Raw genomic sequence first — 18,980 nt, 5'->3', positions numbered from 1 at the left:
ATGAAAATTATACTTATAACATGATAATCCATTAAAAAGAGTACTTACGAAAGTACTTTCAGATCGATCATTAAAGAGGTCCTTACATCGATATCAGAAGTTGACTTGCAATCTTACGAGTGAGTGTCTAAAATTCTAACTTTTAGTAACTATTTTACAATTGCGTCAAAAATTCTAACCGACTATTTTACAATTGCGTCAAAAATTCTAACTTTTAGTAAATGAAACTTTCATGATACTCTAAACGTGTCTAAAAAAAATCGTTCAAAAATTTAAGAGTTTAAGGAATTTTGTTTTAGCAGAGACTAAAACTACATATAATTTTTTTTAACAACTAAAAATATATTTAACTCTTTTTTTTTTAGGGGAATTAGTCACTTTAGTCGCTGAATGGTAGAGGATTCGTCACTTTAGTCCCTGAATGAAGAGAAATTGCAAAACAGTCCCTGCATGGTCAATTTCAGGGACTAAAGTGACTAAAGGAGTCTACATTCAGGGACTAAATTGACTAACGAAGTTTGCATTCAGGGACTAAATTGACTAACAAAGTCTACATTCAGGGACTATTTTGCAATTTATCTGCATTCAGGGACTAACGTGACGAATCCCTTCTGATTTAGGGACTAAAGTGACAAATTCCCTTTTTTTTTATTATTCACAATATTCTATGTAATTTTGCAAAATACAAATTTGCATTAGCCAAGTTATTAGTCTCTAATACACACGTGACATTGGATTCTATACCGTTGCTATACAAATTAACCAACCTTTTTTTTTGTTTGAGCAACAAATTAACCAACCTGTTTAATCTTTATTCTTTATTACCGCAATACTCCGTAGAAAAATAACTGCGGTTAGTTTTTTCTTCACCATAAGCACAAATTAGTTATATTGTGACTTGTGTGTGACTCTACACAAACACAAACACAAACACCTGAAAGCAAGAATCGGAGAGAGAAAGAGAAATCCCATTTTCTTCATTCAAAGGTAACACTTTGTTTTCTCTCAAAATGCAACGCATTGTGTTTAGTTGTTCTTCTTGTTTCATCTCTGGAGCCGGTGTGTTCGCCGGCGGTGCATTTTATCATTTTATCATTTTTTTTGTAACTTTTTATTTGAACGTAGCTTTTGATTTTGACTTTTGATTTTTGCTTGAACAGTTTAGTTTTTTCCGGCAACGGTTCCGTTGATTCTCCAGCAATGCACATGTTTGATTACTTAGGGGCATTTTAGGGATTTTGATTTTGGTGTATATAGTAATTAAACTCTTATTTATTTCTAATTTTTGATTATTTGATCTTGTTTTTTTGGTAACAATGGTAACAAAGGAAAAAAAAGCAAGACTCAGTTGAATGAATTTTACTTACAATTGTAATTTACCCACGTAAGTGGAGGAGTATTGATTCGAACCTAGTCATAGCGTTTCACCTAGCAATTTCGGTATTTTTACCAATTGAGGTAGATTAGTATATCTTAAAATTGTAATTATTATGAGTAATGAATTTTAATTTAGATTAATTATATTGTGAATGTGATGTTACTAGTTTCTTTATCTATGTTAGTTTCTTTGATGTTAGTAAGATACTTACAGTGGTAAATATTTGATATTAATTTTTTTACTGATTTTTTTTTTCTTTCTGTTATTCATTTTCTATGCTCAATACAGTTTGGTGCTTTAATCTCACAATGGAAAACAACATGGGAACGGCGGAAATGAAGCAAGTAACAGAAACTGTTGAAAATGTAGAATTTCAGATGGAGAAGTTGCAAGAAACTGTAGAAAATATGGAATTAATGATGGAGGAGTTAAAAAAAACAGTTGAAAATGTAGAATTTCAGATGGAATCATTGAAAGAAACAGTAGAAAGTATGGAAGTAACGACCGAGGAGTTGAAAGAAAGCACTGAATCCGGATTCAAACAGATGAATGTCAAGCTCGATCATCTCACCAATGCCTTGAAGACACTGCAATCGCAAGTTGACCCAGCCAAACTACAGGTGAGAAATGATAAACTCGATTTCCAAAATGTTATGGATTGGCTGGTTATTATTGTCTTTGGTTACTATGCAACATCTGATGTAGATAGATTAATTAACAATTGCATGTATACGTTTGGATTTAGAGGTTGTTCCTCCTTGGTTCCAAGTACTCATTTCATTAATGACGTGATTTTAGATGAGTGTTAGAGCTTGATTTTGGACCTTGTGTGTATGAGAGTGCTCTGGAGGTACATTCTTTAAGGCATAACCAGACTGGTTATGAGGGTTTTGGACAGTTTGGTAGGGCCATGTGTATATTTGAGATTTAAAATTTATTGAAAGAATTCCATGATGTATGATCATATTAAAATTCAATCACACTTCATTCATTTTTAGAAACATTTTATAGCTTGCTTACTTTAAAAAAGAAAATTGGGTTTATGGGTTGAGCAAATTGGGTTTATAGGTTGAGCAATGAAGCTTTTATGGATTGTTTCTCGAGTGGATTACATGAGGATGAAATTGATTAAATTATTCACACATAGGTGTATGGGTAGAGTTAAGCAGAGATACCTTGTCTTAGAATTAATATAGTATAGATAGAATATTTGTGGCCATTCATGCTAGCCTTTCGGCAAAGCAACTTTCTATGGCTGACTGCTACCTTTTAATTGAAATTTGGCCACTGATTCTGCATTCTGCATTCTGCATGTGGGTTTATCTAAATCTTAGTGTTGCTTGAAATTACATCTTTTGATTTAGGATTATGATTGTGTATGCAGTAAACATTTGTTCAACCCCCTAGCACTAAACCTTTTACCCACAAACAGAAAAACATGAATATAAAAAGAGTTTCCAGTGTTGAAATGCAAATCAGAAGAGATAAATGGATCATGTTATTTTTGTGATAAATATTCTCCTTCTCGAACAAATGTCCCAATAGACATTTGATTTTATGATACTACAATTCGCGGATAATGGTGTTAGGGTCTGATAGCTTTCTACACCCTAGAAATTCTCAATTGCTCAAAGTGCCTATTGAACTAGCACCATGCTTCAAAGTTTATGCACTATAAATTCTGGAAAAATAAAATCCTCTATGAAGTATTAAACTCTAATGTTTTATATCACATTTTATTTTATCTGAGAGATAATATAGTATAACAAAGTAATTTTGCAGCTTTCTTGTACCATTGTATTTGGTGGTCAATCTTTTGGGATGTCTGCCCCAGCTGGTGCGGGAGCTGTACTGCTTGCTGAAGATGGGAGTCGGGTATCTATTTTATTCAACAATTCATTTGGCTCTTGTATTATTCATTATTCTTAAAATATAACCAACTCCTGTATTTCTTTGTAGTACTATGGATTCTGTGAAGGACTGGGGTGTCAAATGAAAGAGGTGGCGGAGTATCGGGCATTGATTTTAGGTATGGAACAGGCTGTCATGAAAGGATTCAAGCATGTTACCGTCAAAGGCGACTCTGAGTTTGTTATCAATCAGGTTTGTTTTATTATTGAGTATGCATTATTATTATGTTTAATATATTTTTCTTTACTTAATCTTAAAATTGCATTTGAATGTAGATAAAGAAAATTGTTAAATGAATATTACATGCTTATTTGAAAATTCTAAGTAATTATATACTTATGGTTAGATATTGTTAAGAAAACAAAGGCTCCTTTAATCCATTGTTCCTAATTGGTTAGATATTGTTAAGATTGACTCATTTTTACTTTTCATTTTTTATGCATTTTTCTTTCCTAAACAATTTACTGACATGTTATTGGTTTTGCAACAGTTTGGGGAACCCTGGCAGACCATTGACTCGCACTTAAGGAGCTTATGTCTGCAGGCTATGAAGTTGAGGAATAACTTTGACTCATTCTCCATCCAGCACATTCCTAAGGTAATTGCGTTGATGAGTTCAAATACTGGTTCTATTTATGGTTGAACATTATGATAAATATAGAAACATTTCTACAAAATTCATGTAAAGTTGTTTAGTCTGTCACCTTGAATAAGGTATCTGTAAAGGAAATGGATGTTCCTGTAACCGTATACTAGTTATATATTGTTCAATCTATGTACACTATTCCTAATATTTGCCTGGTACAATCAAAGAGCATTAGAACCAACTTTATTAGGATTCTTATTATAGGAATACTTACATGCAAAGGTCACTAACACCACATCAACATGCTCCTCAGTTTCTGAAAATTTATATGCAGTTATGACATGTTTGTTAGATTACAACTCCCCCTCTTTTTTTTTTTTATTAAGTATTTGTTTTGTGGAAAAATCAAATCAAATAAACCAAATATGGTGGTTGAAAACATTTCAATGGTTCAAATCTTGAATTGAAGCCCGTCATCTTAGCTAATATTGTTCATGATCACTCACACAACTAGCATTAGGGTCCTAATTGTATGAATACTAGTGTTGTGCCCGTGCGACGCACGGGTGGAAAACGGTTGACATTCGACTACACGTCGTCGACAATCTACACGATAATTTGTATAGAACTAAATATTACGCGCGTTACAGCCGACGACACAACACATACCAAACGATGTGCACATCACACGAACATAAAAGCTAAGAACACTAAAACTTTAAAATCATCTACAAAATATTCTTGCATCGATTCTCTATTTCATACGTATAAACCAACAAAAAAAAAATTCATGCTCATTTTTATTAGTTAAATAATATGTTTGGTCCTATTAGTAAGTGAGTAAATCAATTTAATCTTTATGATGATTATTTAATGTTTCTTAATAGCCGTTCATGATCAAAACACAAGAAAATAAGTACTCATATAATAGGGTCAAATAATTTGGTTTAACACGGCTACCCAAAATTTCTCTTTTTCTTTCTTTTTTTATATCCTTTAGGTGTGCTACTGCAAATATGTCCAATGGTCAAAAAAAGAATGCCAACATTTACACAATACATTTGTCCTTAGAAATGGATGACACAACAATTTTTTTTTTCTTCTTTTATATTGAGACATTGCACTGTCCAGTTTAATCTAAAATGTCAATCGATCCACGAAAACAAAGCTAAATTACGAATATCAATTAAATATAATTGAAAGCTTGCTATTCAATGCTTTTGTTGGTGAAGCAAATAGACTATCATGAACAGCTTGTTGAACATTTCTACAGAGTCAAGAAAGAATGATACATGTATGTATATATCATTTACAAAGTATTATAACTCATTAGTGCTATCCGCTTACATTTTTGCAAAAAGCACGTGCATTAATCAAACAATCCATGGGTATATGAAAGAATCAATACTGGATATACCATAACTTTAAATTTTCAAACATAACCTATATAAATATAATTATGAAATGGGGTTAAGCTAAGCTATAAAAAGAATTTTCCATTATATTTTACCAAAGAGTCATCATCCATCAAATGTCATTTCTAGAGTAGAATGTACAGAGCAAAAGTAATGTCATGAATTAGGTGTATATCATATATGCTCAATAACTGCATATAGATAATGTATGAGAAGTAGGTGTTACATAAAGAATGAGTCAAAATCCAAATCCTAAGAGAAACTAACATGACTGTAAATTTATTTGACAGTATATCCACCTCTGGTAAACCTTTTAAAATTAAATGTTGTAGCTGAAGTTGCTTTATCAAGCATAAGGTGCTTCTCCATAGATGTTTCTTGATTGCAGCTATTACACGAAAATGTCTCATCAATCTTTAAACTTGTGTCAAATTTAATCTCATCTTCTATATTAGCTAGTTTCTTCTTCTCTTTAAAACCCTCTTTAAAAATAAATGAAGCTTTAAACCAAGTAAGACTTTACACGGTTAAAAGAGTTCAGTTTTCGAAGTTGTAAAAAGGCATGGAGATTTAAACTAACTAATACAGCTTCATAGATTCAAAAAGGTCAGATATGTAAGTTCAAAAACTTCTTTAAAATCCTATTGAAAAAGTAACCTGCTTTTAACAAAGTAATACTTTAAGGTAACCTGCTTTTAAGACTATAAAGCTTTATAACTCAAAAAAAGTTAGATTTTAAAGTTCTAAAAGCTAAAAAAACTTCCCTAGAATGAAATATATAAGATGAAGAAATGAGTTGGTATACCTTTGTACTTTTTACTGAAAATCCTAAGCTGGGAAACAAACACCAAGCTGGAAAACAAACACTGTCTGATATATGATAATGATGATGGTGCTCAAAATACATTATAACTTGTAGAGTGTAGTTGACCATTGATTGTAAACGAAGCTGCAAGTATAGAAGCTATTTTAATTACAAACCAATTCACAATCACTGAAATGCAAAAAGCAGTGAAATAAAACAAAATAACCAAAAGCATAATATCGTCCAATAGATGTCTTGCATTGTCAACTAAACATGTTTCTCATTATTGAATATCAATTGTGGCTATACTCATAAGAATGTAGTATGAATGCAGTTGTTTGTTTCTCATTGCCTATACCTTTGTTCAGGACAACAATCGTGAAAGTGAATGATTATTAAGCAAAACAAATCTGGTGTGGACAAATAGGCTCGACATGAAACTCCTCTGCAACAAAAAAAGGCCAAATAGAAATAACATGTGAGATGAATGATATCCAACAAAACCCAAAAAAATAAAAAATAAATATAAAGAAAAAATCAAGTAATAAGTTCATAACAAAAGAAGGTAGAATTTGACCCCAAAAAAAAGAATATTTGGTAAAAACTGTTTTCCTTTTCAAAAAGCTTTCCTGAATCTACTTGTACCAAAAAAACTCAACTGAATCTACACACACAGGAAATGGCTTCAGAGTAAAAAGAATAGACAATGACAACAACCTCAACAATTCATACTACCACAATAATCCCATCTCCCTTTAGTTGTACACAATCACTTCCCATTCCAAATTACCCTGCAATTCAATCAACCACCCAACCACAGTCATATTCATAACTCTCATTCCTACTAAATTCCTTCAACCAATCCATTAACAGTTGCACTTACAATAAAAGTTCCATCGTCAGGTATATCAGTCAGCTGAGCAATGGTTTTCTTTGCATAAAATCGCTAAAACACTTCATCAAAAGACGACCTTACACAGGGAGCAAGTATGGGAACAGTCTTGGATGTCTCAACTCCATCAAATCCCACCCATAAATATACCACACGCGTCACAACAATTGATATACAATAACATCTACATCAGAAAATTCCAAAGTTATATAGATATATAATAAAAAAAAAACATACCCATTCTTCAATTGAAGAGCCTCTGGAATGTCAGGATTGATCAAGAGCCTAGTTATATTCATCACATTCTGCACAAATGCCTTATATGCAACTCAGACAATAACAAACACAAAACAAAAGTAATATCAGCGAGGTTTTGATACTTGAGCAGATCCATCCCAGATGCAAATATTTATAGTAATTAACAACAATAACAAATGCTTTATCTGCAACTTAGACAATAACAAACAACAAAATCAAATTGATATCATTCTGACAAAATGCAACAGCAGAAGTACAACAGATTTTTGCAGAAAAAGGCATTTGAATCTGACAAAACCAAGTTAAACAACTGAGTGAAAACTGAACTCACTAAATTGGTGTTTCAACGGTTAACAATTTGGCTATTCTCTTTTGAAAGAGTTATTGAAATTCAAAATATGAAAAGCAACATTATTTTATCACTTATCTACACTAACATACGAAATTCAAAATCCATGACCTGGATTAGATTTGCCAAAATGAAATCTCTCAACACAAACGGGCAGAGAACAAAATCTGTGAATTCCCTTTTATTTTTACTAATCCCAACCTCGATTTCTATCTCATGTTATTCAAACTCATTATCTATAAGGTAGAAAATGAAAACAAAGATATAATAAGTCTCCATGAAATTCAATGCTAGTTATAAATTATAAATAAATAGATAAATCAAATAAGCTGAAGTCATCACTTTAGAGAAATCACTTTAAAGTGTTTATCAAATAAGCTAGTTATAATACTCCATCACACTTGTTTGCAAAGCTCTTGAGTTTGGTTGTCTGCTTCAAAACAATGACTTAAACAAATAATAAGAGGTTCTATGGCATAATAACTCAAACCTGCCTTCTCGAATTGCATAAATTATTCTCCATTTTTCATATGTAGCTATAAATTCATAAGTTGACAAAATCACACTAAAACAAAAACTCTTCAACTTGAATGCTTTTAGGAACCGCTCCACCTGTCATATGTAAAGTTTGAGGAGCTTAAAAATACTAACCAAATAAAAACAAAGGATTCAGCAATGCAAATGACAGTCCATTGTAAGAAGATCAGCACTTACATGATAATCTAGAGAAATGAAAAATTTGCAAAAATCATGTGTAGATTCAACATTAGTTTCTTATCCTGAGTCAATTTCACAAACATGTTATGAGCATAAAATCAAATACAAAAAATGATAATGACTTGAACAAACCCAATGCCTAAACCCACATTCTCTGACGGCAAGAAACTTACCTGCAATACAGTAGTTCCATTAGTATACAATATTGTATTTAGATTACTTTCCATATTTAGGTCCCAATTCTTCTGAAAAACATACAGCAATTGTTTCCTAGTTGTGGCATCCTATAACAATAACAGAGGGTATGATTCACAATTACATAATTCAACATAATTCAAAGAGGAAAATCACTACCAAGTATGAATAACAAAATGAAAGTAATTACCTTCTCATCAATCAGCAAAACTTGAACAGATTTTGGTTGATCAGGTTTCAAAAAGGTTGGGACTTAATCCTCCATGTCTCTCTACCATGAACCACATCAGAGTTTCGACAAACAATCAATGGATTTTTCCATCTCAAATTCAAAATCAGACCCAAAGTGATATCAGTGAGGTTTTGATACTTGAGCAGAGAAATTCAATCCACCAATCAACTGATTTCTCCATCACAGAATGAACCTAAAACTCAATTAACATGAAACCAAACAATGAACACAGCAACCAGTCCGCGATGAAACCTAACCTTAAAACGCCAACTTTCCCTTCCGGGCATCACCTCAGACAACGAATCAAAGGAGTTCTCCATCACAGAAAATGGAACTGGATCTCAGAAACAAAAATTCCACACACACATATGAGAGATGTGAAGAACGAAAGTCGGAACTGCAAACTGATCACAGCAACTAAACAACACGTGTATATATTGAAAGGGCATGGGGTAGTATAGAGATTTCACCGCAAGACAGAGTTCAACAACTACGGAACAAAACGACGAAAAACCCGACACACACAGATCAAGTACATCCACAACAAAACAAAACATGAGAATATAGAGGAGGAAGATGACGTACAAACACGCTGGATTCTTCGATAAAGACAAAGGACACATTCCAAAACAAAGCCTGAACCCTAGACAACCATGCCTCACGCCGAAAATCTACATACAAACAAATTCAATCACATGGGGTAGCCACCGGAATTTACGACACTCGAAATGAAATTGCCATTAGTTTGTAGAAGAAAATCGATCCCACCAGAATGTTGATCTACAGGATAAATTGGCCAGGAATGGCTTTTATCTTTTGTAAGATTTATTGATTTACATTCTGTTCTGACTTTTTTATCTCTTCAATTTGGATTACAACTTCTTATATTTTTACCCCAACTTCTACAACTAACATTTCTTTTTTCTAATGTTCAAGGAACATAACAGAGCAGCTCAGGCATATGCAAACCGGGCCTTCTATCTTGAAGGTTAGACCTCAAGACATTTTCTGAGTTCCCTATAGGTTTCAATTAATCTTTAATATTTTGATATTCTAATAAATGAGAATTCCAATGTTTTGCAACCAAAGCTGCTTTTAAACCAACAAGTATATTTGGTTTGTGTTTGGTTTTCTATATATGAATTGATATAATTTAGATAATTTTTTGATAGTAATATTGTCAAAGGTTAATGGATTTGGTAGGGGCGCATATTGTGAAAGAAATCTGTTAGCTTGCCTCAAATTTTATTTTCATATCCCTTTTTGATACAAGGATATAAAATCTAATGGATTTTTATGTTAAACTTTTGTAGAAGGTCAAGTTCAAGAAGAACTCGTGACTTAATGATCATCGGACAGCATGTAACTGGCAAAAACTATGGACAAGTGTGTTGTTACATTTCTTGTTTTAGCATATTGGACTATTGGAGGTTACTTTTCAAGAGTTACTTGTTTACATTAGCTTAGGGACTTGAAAAATGCTGCTGCGATGTTCAGATATAATTTGAATGGCCCTGAATTTCTATTTTGTACAAGTTCATCTTAAAAATTCTTGGCTATGTGGCGACCATCATATCATAACCGAAGGTGTTTGATGTTATATATGACTAAAAAATTGGGTACTTGTTGAACATATAATGTAAAAGATTAGGATACTTGATTTTGCATAGTTTCTATTGTAGAGTGTTTGCTTGAGATCGTGATTTAGTTTTTTCAGTTCATTCATGTTATTAAACTTCAAACTCTCTGGTTTAAACAACAGCTTTGGTTTAAGTAACAACTTTCACTGTTTGTAAATTATCATTATTTTAAATTACATTTGTGTTTTCTGTTTCTAAATAAGATGTATCTAGTCCCAAAAATGTGAGTTTTTTCTTTGAAATACACGTTTGAAATTTAGTTTGATAGCTAAAGGTGCAAAACACCAGATCCGACCCTTAATTTGTAAGTCATACTCAAATAGGTCAACGGCATTATGAATATTTCAAAAATGTCATCGACTCTGTCGAAATTTTACCCATACTAGTCCTTATTGCAACATGTTCGGGATTAAATTGATCATAAGTGGTTAAATATAGGGACCAACTCAAGAGTTTGAGACATTTTTTAAATATTCAGACAATAACCTATTTGACATTGGATCTTGTATAACATAGTAAGACTAATTTGATTTGATTGTTTGTCTAAACCTAAAAAGAGTGTTTATATGAATGAGGCCAGTCCCAAAAGCATTGGACGATGCTCGTGAAATTAGCTAAAGCTTAAGACAGCTTTTTTTGTAATGGAAAAACTAACAAATGCATATAAAGTTTCTTTGGGTGAACCCAAAATAACTTATGGAATTTATTTGAGTAGTTATTTCAGTTGCAAAACAGATTTTTATATATATATATATATTTATTATCCAAAAACGCTACTTATTTATAATGGTTGTATAAGTTGTGTCACATTTACATCGACTAAACACTCACTTCCCCCTCAATTTCTACACTAAATTTAGAAACATTTTGTGTCAGTTTGGTTTTGCCATGACAAAATATATTTTAAATGTCGTATGGTGGGGGTTTACCTGCAAACATTCTTATTATCTAGTTAGTGTAATGCTTGAGGTGGGTGAAAGGTTTAGAATAATGCATATATACTTTAAGCATAAAACATGTAGTATTGCATTTAAGCTAGTCTAAAGTCATGAGACTATGCCCTATACAATTTATGTCTTTGGAAAGTTTGCAATTGGAGAAAACTTTAACTTGTAGTCATAATGCATACTCTAGGTGGGTAAAAGGTTTAGAATAATGCATACTTTGATAGGTGATGACGTGAAACTTATAGTCATAAGTTATAAAAACAAAGGTCAATAAATAAATAAAAACATCATCCGAAATCTAAAGCTCTTGTTTGTGTCGGTGCTACATAGATAAAAGCCATTTTTTTGTGTGTCCAAGGCTTGATATTGTTAACTTGAACTATATATTACAACTTTTACGTTTTCCTCAAAGTTGTCACGGAGGAGAATAGCACCTTGTTCAAATTCTGCAATGCTACAACTCTGTTATTGCCATAATTTGGCAACACTTCGTGCTAAATTGCGTATCGTAGAACAATAGTGGTTTGTCCAAATTTTATGTGTCGAAAATTTTGACATTGTTAACTCGAACTTTATTTTGCAACTTTGACTCTATTTTATGGTGGAGTTTAATACGTAGTGGTTCATCTACATTTAACATTATTAGTGATTACTTCTAAACCCACTTTTCTATTTGAAAAAGTTTGGAATATCCTCATCCATGAATTTGTACCTTAATATCACCAATGAAATGTTATTGATTTGCGTAAACCAACAAACATACATTTGAACCTTTATTTGTACAAACCATATAACCTCGGAGCAAAGTTCAAACCATTTTGTGGATGGTTACCATTAATGTCGAGGTGCAGGTATTCTTTACTTAGAGATTTGGTTGAGAACACGGACAATCATTGTGAGGAATAATAAACACAACTAACACGACACTTTTAAATTTCATTTACCATTGCATGGCTCCATGATCCTTGATCTTTATTACACCTTGTTTATTTGAACATTAAGTCACATGAATTTTATAAGTGACCTTGCATGAAGAAGTTGGAACAATAAAGAATGTCCACCCCTAACACTCTCTCCTCCTCCAACGATACAAGAAACCTCCCTAAGCCTCAGCCATGTTCTGCTCCAAGCCCTGCCATGTTGGACTTCCCTTCTCTACTTGTCCACCAGCCATTATCTCCAAGGCTATGTCTCTGATGCGACCAAACCGTGGTCCAATATCTAGCAACAATCTTATCAAGGGCCTCAGAGAATCTTCTGCAGGTCTAGGCAACAAGCCAACAAGAATAGATGTGAATTGATGAAATATCATCTCATGTATGTGAATGATGTCTCGATACCATGCAGGGCAAGCACTTTCTATATAGAAACTCAGTATAGAATTCAAACACATGTTGTCAGGTCATCGTGGCAGAAGCAGACTAATGTGGATGCCTGAGAATGATTTGTACTATGCCAAACTGGCACAACATGTGCTCCATCAGATAATGAACCATATGAGGTACATATATGAGCCAACTCTAATAGACACTTATCTCCTGGAACGGGCGTGTCTGGAAGTGTTGGGTATACATGTTGAAGGTACAACATGTAGTTATGATCCGGTCCAAGAGCACCATGTAAGGACTTTTGACAGTTAGACCCTTCACCAGAACAAACATCATAATACGTGATAAATGTTGGACAGTTATTTTACATATTCATTCACGACACTTGTTAACTTGTTTTACAAGTAATATAAAAGAAAACCCATAAACCTTTGCAAATAAAAAGTCTTAATGCCTAAAATGCCAGCTAAGCTGCTTTCACCTCATTCTATTTAATTTTGTTGGTTTTTGAGCTAAATGCCAAAGTAAAAAAATACAATAATAAATATCACTTAATAAGTTTACTAAAATTTAAAGAAATCAAAGAAACTAAACTTAGTAAAAAATTAAAGGACTATAATTTATATGAAAACATCATTATTTCTAATATTGCAAGTAACGTTTACAACATTCAAATATGCATTATCAACGTTTATAGTAGTGACATACAATTCTTTACCATATAGTACGTACTCCCTCCGGTCCTTATTATAAGAAACATTTGACTTTTTAGGTTCATTGTTTAAGTGATGTATCTAGTCTACGTTTATAACGAGATACATCACTTAAACAATGAATCTAAAAAGTCAAATGTTTCTTATAATAAGGACCGGAGGGAGTATGTATTTAAAAATAGGGACTAAAAATAGGGAGTACATTATTACTTCCCTAAAAAAGGTACATTATTACTCGTATACTCCTACAATTACCTTGGTTAAATGTATTATTACCGCTTTAGTACTCACTTGATTTACCATAGTTAGTTTTTTGTTCACCATAGTTACTTTTTACACACTATTTGTGTGACTTGTGCGCGACTCTAACCAGTAAGCACTTGAGCAAGAATTGAAGTTGAAGAAAAATCAACAAGTGAGTGTGATTCATATTCTCTGAAAATTCAATTCAATAATCACTTATTTCAACGAAGCTTTTGATTTTTTTACCGTTTGTTTCAACACACACACTTTTTTTTTGGTTTGATAAAATGCATTAAAGTAAAGTTCCGTTCTTCTTGTTTCATCTCCGGTGCCGGTAGTAGTTGGTTCGCCGCCGGTGGTTCTGTTCAGTTTCCGGCGCCGGTTCTGTTTCATTTTTTTTTGTTTTTACTTCGATTTTGATTTATTTGTTTATTTCTAATATGTGATTATTTGATTTTTTCTTTCTTTTGGTAACAACGATACTAAAGAAAAAAGTCAAGAAAAAATGCAAGACCGAGTTTAATGAATTTTGGCTATGTTTGGTAAAAAAATAAATAGCGAATAGCTGATAAGATAGCTTATAACTGATGAACTTAAAGCATATAGTTGATAAGCTAAGATACCTTATAGCTGATAGCAGATAAACTAGCTGATTGAATTTGTACTGTATGGTAAATTAGCGGTTGAACTAGTTTATAAACATGATAATGATATATTGGTTGAACTACTAGTTTATAAACATGATAATAATATATTTAATTTTTTTCAGTTAAGATTGCAAGGGTAAAATTGAGATAAATAATGATAGCTGTAAGATTTAAGCTATAAGCTGCTACTAGTTTATTAAAAATTGTTATAAGCTAGTAAAAATAAGCTTTAAGCTTGTAAGTAAGTGCCAAACGGGTCTTTTTTTGTCGAATGAGCATATAAGACATAAGCTATAAGCTCAAAAACATGTCTTACTAAGCAAAAAAAAAAGAACTTGCAATATTGTGAATGTATTTTAAGCTATGTGTAATGAATTTTAATTTAGTTCAATATTGTGAATGAGATGTTACTAGTTTCTTATCTATGTTAGTTTCCTTTTTCTGTTGTTCTAAGTTTGTCTTTGTTAGATTCTTTAATGTTAGTAGATACTTACAGTGGTAAATATTTGATATTATTTTTTTTTTACTAATCCTTGTTTGTGTTATTCATTTCTTATGCTTACTACAGTTTGGTGCTTTCATATCACAATGGAAAACGACATGGGAATAGCGGAACTTATAGCTGAAATAAACCAAGTAACGGAAACGGTTGAAGACTTGCGAGAAAAGATGGAACCATTGGAAGTGACCACTGCATCCGTATTCGAACAGATGGATGACAAGCTGAATCAAATCATCAATGCCTTGAAGACACTGCAATCACGAGTTGATCCAACCAAACTACAGGTGAGAAATGATAATCTTGATTTCCAAGATGTTATGGATTGGATGATTTTTAAAGTCTTTGATTACTATGCACCATCTGATGTAGATAGATTTGTTAATAATTGCATTGATACATTTAAATTTAGAGGCCGTTCCTCCTTAGCTCCAAATACTCATTCATTAATAGCGCGATTTTAGACTAGTGTTAGAGCTTGATTTTGGACCTTCTGTGTATGAGAGCGCTTTCAATAAATGAATATAAAAAGAAGATAAATGGATTGTGTTATTTTTGTGATAAAAAGTTCTCCTCCTGAATGTCCCAATAGACATTTGATTTTATGATACTACAATTGGTGGATAATGGTGTTAGCTTTGATAGCTTTCTACACCATAGAAGTGCTCAATTACTCAAAGGGCCTATTAAACTAGCACCATGCTTCAAAGTTTATGCTTGGCTTTCTTCATTTTTAGAAATTCTATATATAGTTAATGCAGCATAGGTTCTGGAAAACTTAAATCCTCTAAAGTTTTATATCAAAGTTTATTTTATCTATGAGATAATATAGTATAACAAAGTGGTATTTGCAGCTTTCTTGTACCATTGTATTTGGTGCTGCCGCTTTTGAGATGAATGCACGAGCTGGTGCAGGAGCTATGCTGCTTGCTGAAGATGGGAGTCGGGTATCTACTTTATTCAACAATTCATTTGGGTCTTATATTATTCATTTATTTATAAAATATAACCAACTCTTGTGTTTCTTTGTAGTTCTATGGATTCAGTGAAGGACTGGGGTATCAAAGAGATGAAGTGGCGGAGTATCGAGCATTGATTTTAGGTATGAAACAGGCGGTCATGAAAGGATTCAAGCACGTTACCGTCAAAGGAGACTCTGAGTATGTTATCAATCAGGTTTGTTATATTATAGAGTATGCATTTTCTTTACTTAATCTTAAAAATACATTTGAATGTTGTTAAAAAATAAATTGTTAAATCAAATTACATGCTTATTTGAAAATTCTAAGTAATTATATACTTTCTACATTAACAGTATCAACCTAAGGAACCCATCCCCTTTCTAAGAAAAACAGAGGCTCCATTAATCCATTGTTCCTAATTGGTTAGATATTGTTAAGATTTACTCATTTTTACTTTTCATTTTTTATGCATTTTTCTTCCTAAACAAATTACTGGCACATGTTATTGGTTTTCCAACAGTTTGGGGAACCTTGGCAGACCATCGACACGTGCTTAAGGAACTTATGTTTGGAGGCTATGCAGTTGAGGAATAACTTTGACTCATTCTCCATCCAGCACATACCTAAGGTAATTGCTTTGATGAGTTCAAAAACAATTACATTTGAATTTAAGAATCATTATTTTTTTTGAATTTTTAAATGTAACCATATACTGATTTTATTCATGGTTGAACATTATGATAAATATAGAAACATTTTTACCAAATTCATGTAAAGATTGCTTACTTTGTCCGTCACCTTGAATAAGTTATCTAAAGGAAATGGATGTTTCTAGAAAGTATTGCTAGATTAGGCTCATGAACATGCCTTAATTTGTTGCTTTGTTATACACTTACTATAGTAATAAATGTGTCATATGGTTGCATTTAATTTAGCAACAACTGAATTGTAAGTTTGCTGCTTAATAAGTTATGGTTACTATCCATGTATCTTCAGTTTGTAATTTGCAAAACACCAATATTATATCTTTATCCAATCCCTGTGTTTCTGTGGGAACTTGAGATTATACCAATATCACATTATTGCAGCTTGTTTTCATTTCCCTTCCCTTCCCTTCCCTTCTTTCCTAATAGAAGAAACTTCATTTTACACAACCCTGTATTTAAAACTATGAGCGTTACTCAATTCATGTTTAACATGTGACGGAAAACGTAAATAATCTTTCCATGAATTTGGTAGACATGTATGATGTATCTATATTTATCATAATGTTCAACCATCCCAGCTTGTTATATGTTGTTCAATCTCTGTACACTTCCTAATATTTGCTCGTGTTGAATCAAAGAGCACTAGCACCAACTTCATTAAGCTTCTTATTATATGAATATTTGCAAGCAAAGACCACTAGCACCACATGATTTTGCTCCTGATTTTATGAATATTTGCAGTTATTGGCTTGTTTGGTTATATTTTAGATTACAATTCCCCCTGTTTTTATTGAGTATTTGCTTTGTGGAAAAACCAAATCAAATTAAATCAACCAAATATGGAGGTTGAAAACATTTACAATGGTTCAAATCTTGAATTGAAGCCCGACATCCTAGCTTCATGATGATCACTCACACAACTAGCATTAGGATTATATGAATATCTACATTCTGTTCTGAAATTTTTTATCTCTTCAATTTGGATTACAACTTCTTATATTTTTACCTCAACTTCTACAATACAACTAACATTTCTTTTTTCTAATGTTCAAGGAACATAACAGAGCAGCTCATGCATATGCAAGCCGGGCCTTCTATCTTGAAGGTTAGACCTCAAGACATTTTCTGAGTTCCCTATAGGTTTCAATTAATCTTTTATATTTTGATATTCTAATAAATGAGGAATTCCGATATTTTGCAACCAAAGCTGCTTTTAAACCAACAAGTATATTTGGTTTATGTTTGGTTTTCTATATCAATTGATATAATTTAGACAATGTTTTGAAAGGTTAATGGATTTGGTAGGGGCACATATTGTGAAAGAAATCTGTTAGCTTGCCTCAAATTTTATTTTCATATCCCTTTTTGATACAAGAATATAAAATCTAATGGATTTTTATGTTAAACTTTTGTAGAAGGTCAAGTTCAAGAAGAACTCGTGACTGAATGATCATCGGACAGCATGTAACTGGCAAAAACTATGGACAAGTGTGTTGTTACATTTCTTGTTTTAGCATATTGGAGGTTACTTTTCAAGGGTTACTTGTTTACAAATTTGCCAATTTGAACTTGCCACGACATATAGATGCCCTGAATTTCTATTTTCTACAAGTTCATCTTAAAAATTCTTGGCTATCTGGTGACCATCATATCATGACTGAAGGTGTTTGATGTTATATATGACTAAAAAATTGGGTACTTGTAGAACATATAATATAAAAATATTAGAATACTTGATTTTGCATAGTCTCTATTGTAGTGTTTGCTTGACATCATGATTTAGTTTTTTCAGTTCATTCATGTTATTAAACTTTAAACTCCGACTCTGGTTTAAACAACAACTTTGGTTTAAGTAACAACTTTGTTACATTTGTGATTTCTGTTTCTAAATAAGGTGTATCTAGTCCCAAAAATGTGAAATTTTTCTTTGAAATACACGTTTGATTTTTAGTTTAATAGCTAAAGGAGCAAAACACCAAATCCGACCCTTAATTTGTAAGTCGTTCTCAAATAGGTCAACGACATTATGAATATTTAAAAAATATCATTGACTCTGTCAAATTTTACCCATACTAGTCCTTATTACAACATGTTAGGGATTAAATTGATCGGAAGTGGTTAAATATAGAGATCAAATTGATTGCACGTTGTTAAAATATAGGGATCTAATTGATTGCCGTGACAAAATAGATTTTGATTGTCTGATGTTGGGGTGTACCTGCAAACATTCTTATTATCTAGTCAGTGTCATGCTTGAGGTGGGTGAAAGGTTTAAAATAATGCATACTTTGATAGGTGATGATGTGAAACTTAAGCATAAAACATGTAGTATTGCATTTAAGCTAGTCTAAAGTCATGAGACTTATATTGTCACGAGCTATAAAAGCAAACTGTAAAGAAATAAGAAACATCATCTGAAAGAACTAATTTGTATATAGTTAATGTTATTACTTATTAATCTGCTTTTCTATCTGTATATCTGGTTCTTAAGCTTATGCCCTATACCATTTATGTCTTTGGAAAGTTTGCAATTGGAGAAAAATTTAACTTCAATAA

General features: G+C 32.2%; 3 protein-coding genes across 35 annotated transcripts; 2 read left to right on the top strand and 1 right to left on the bottom strand.

The window, feature by feature from the left end:
* The first annotated feature begins 910 nt into the window (after nt 1-910).
* On the top strand, nt 911-10,518 carry LOC146912161 (uncharacterized). Of its 2 annotated transcripts, none has more exons than XM_085719549.1 (7): nt 911-987; nt 1,667-1,998; nt 3,161-3,253; nt 3,338-3,481; nt 3,780-3,887; nt 9,675-9,726; nt 10,052-10,518. In XM_085719549.1, exons 2-7 carry the CDS (start codon nt 1,687-1,689, stop codon nt 10,081-10,083), a joined length of 741 nt encoding a protein of 246 aa, XP_085575675.1. In that variant the 5' UTR covers nt 911-987; nt 1,667-1,686; the 3' UTR covers nt 10,084-10,518. The 2 variants fall into 2 exon arrangements, with proteins under 2 accessions (XP_085575675.1, XP_085575676.1); XM_085719550.1 differs by lacking the exon at nt 911-987 and adding an exon at nt 1,233-1,458.
* LOC146912162 (uncharacterized) lies at nt 5,352-9,571 on the bottom strand. 31 transcript variants are annotated; one of them, XR_015015855.1, is made up of 8 exons: nt 8,697-9,571; nt 8,085-8,595; nt 7,225-7,304; nt 6,979-7,109; nt 6,813-6,886; nt 6,454-6,540; nt 6,096-6,239; nt 5,352-5,678 (listed from the first exon to the last, which is right to left on the bottom strand). XR_015015855.1 is itself a non-coding variant. In XM_085719554.1 (8 exons), the coding sequence occupies exons 4-8, from the start codon at nt 8,115-8,117 to the stop codon at nt 5,416-5,418; spliced, it is 510 nt and encodes a 169-aa protein (XP_085575680.1). In that variant the 5' UTR covers nt 8,118-8,206; nt 8,309-8,373; nt 8,461-8,595; nt 8,697-9,571; the 3' UTR covers nt 5,352-5,415. The 31 variants fall into 31 exon arrangements, 14 of the variants coding, with proteins under 14 accessions (XP_085575680.1, XP_085575684.1, XP_085575683.1 ...); XR_015015856.1 differs by having other exon boundaries at nt 7,225-7,292; XR_015015857.1 differs by having other exon boundaries at nt 6,979-7,104; nt 7,225-7,292.
* A 3,173-nt stretch (nt 10,519-13,691) lies between the features above and the next one.
* Nucleotides 13,692-18,170, top strand: LOC146912160 (uncharacterized). 2 transcript variants are annotated; one of them, XM_085719546.1, is made up of 7 exons: nt 13,692-13,781; nt 14,825-15,042; nt 15,610-15,702; nt 15,788-15,931; nt 16,238-16,345; nt 17,478-17,529; nt 17,840-18,170. In XM_085719546.1, exons 2-7 carry the CDS (start codon nt 14,845-14,847, stop codon nt 17,872-17,874), a joined length of 630 nt encoding a protein of 209 aa, XP_085575672.1. In that variant the 5' UTR covers nt 13,692-13,781; nt 14,825-14,844; the 3' UTR covers nt 17,875-18,170. The 2 variants fall into 2 exon arrangements, with proteins under 2 accessions (XP_085575672.1, XP_085575673.1); XM_085719547.1 differs by lacking the exon at nt 13,692-13,781 and adding an exon at nt 13,871-13,990 and having other exon boundaries at nt 17,840-18,059.
* Nucleotides 18,171-18,980: the final 810 nt, after the last annotated feature.

Source organism: Medicago sativa, chromosome 6, assembly GCF_051527215.1.
Source record: "Medicago sativa cultivar Bolivia chromosome 6, Bolivia_mono, whole genome shotgun sequence".
NCBI lineage: Eukaryota > Viridiplantae > Streptophyta > Magnoliopsida > Fabales > Fabaceae > Medicago > Medicago sativa.
The sequence above is the reverse complement of the archived record's forward strand: the minus strand, read 5'-3'. Positions and strand labels throughout refer to the sequence as shown.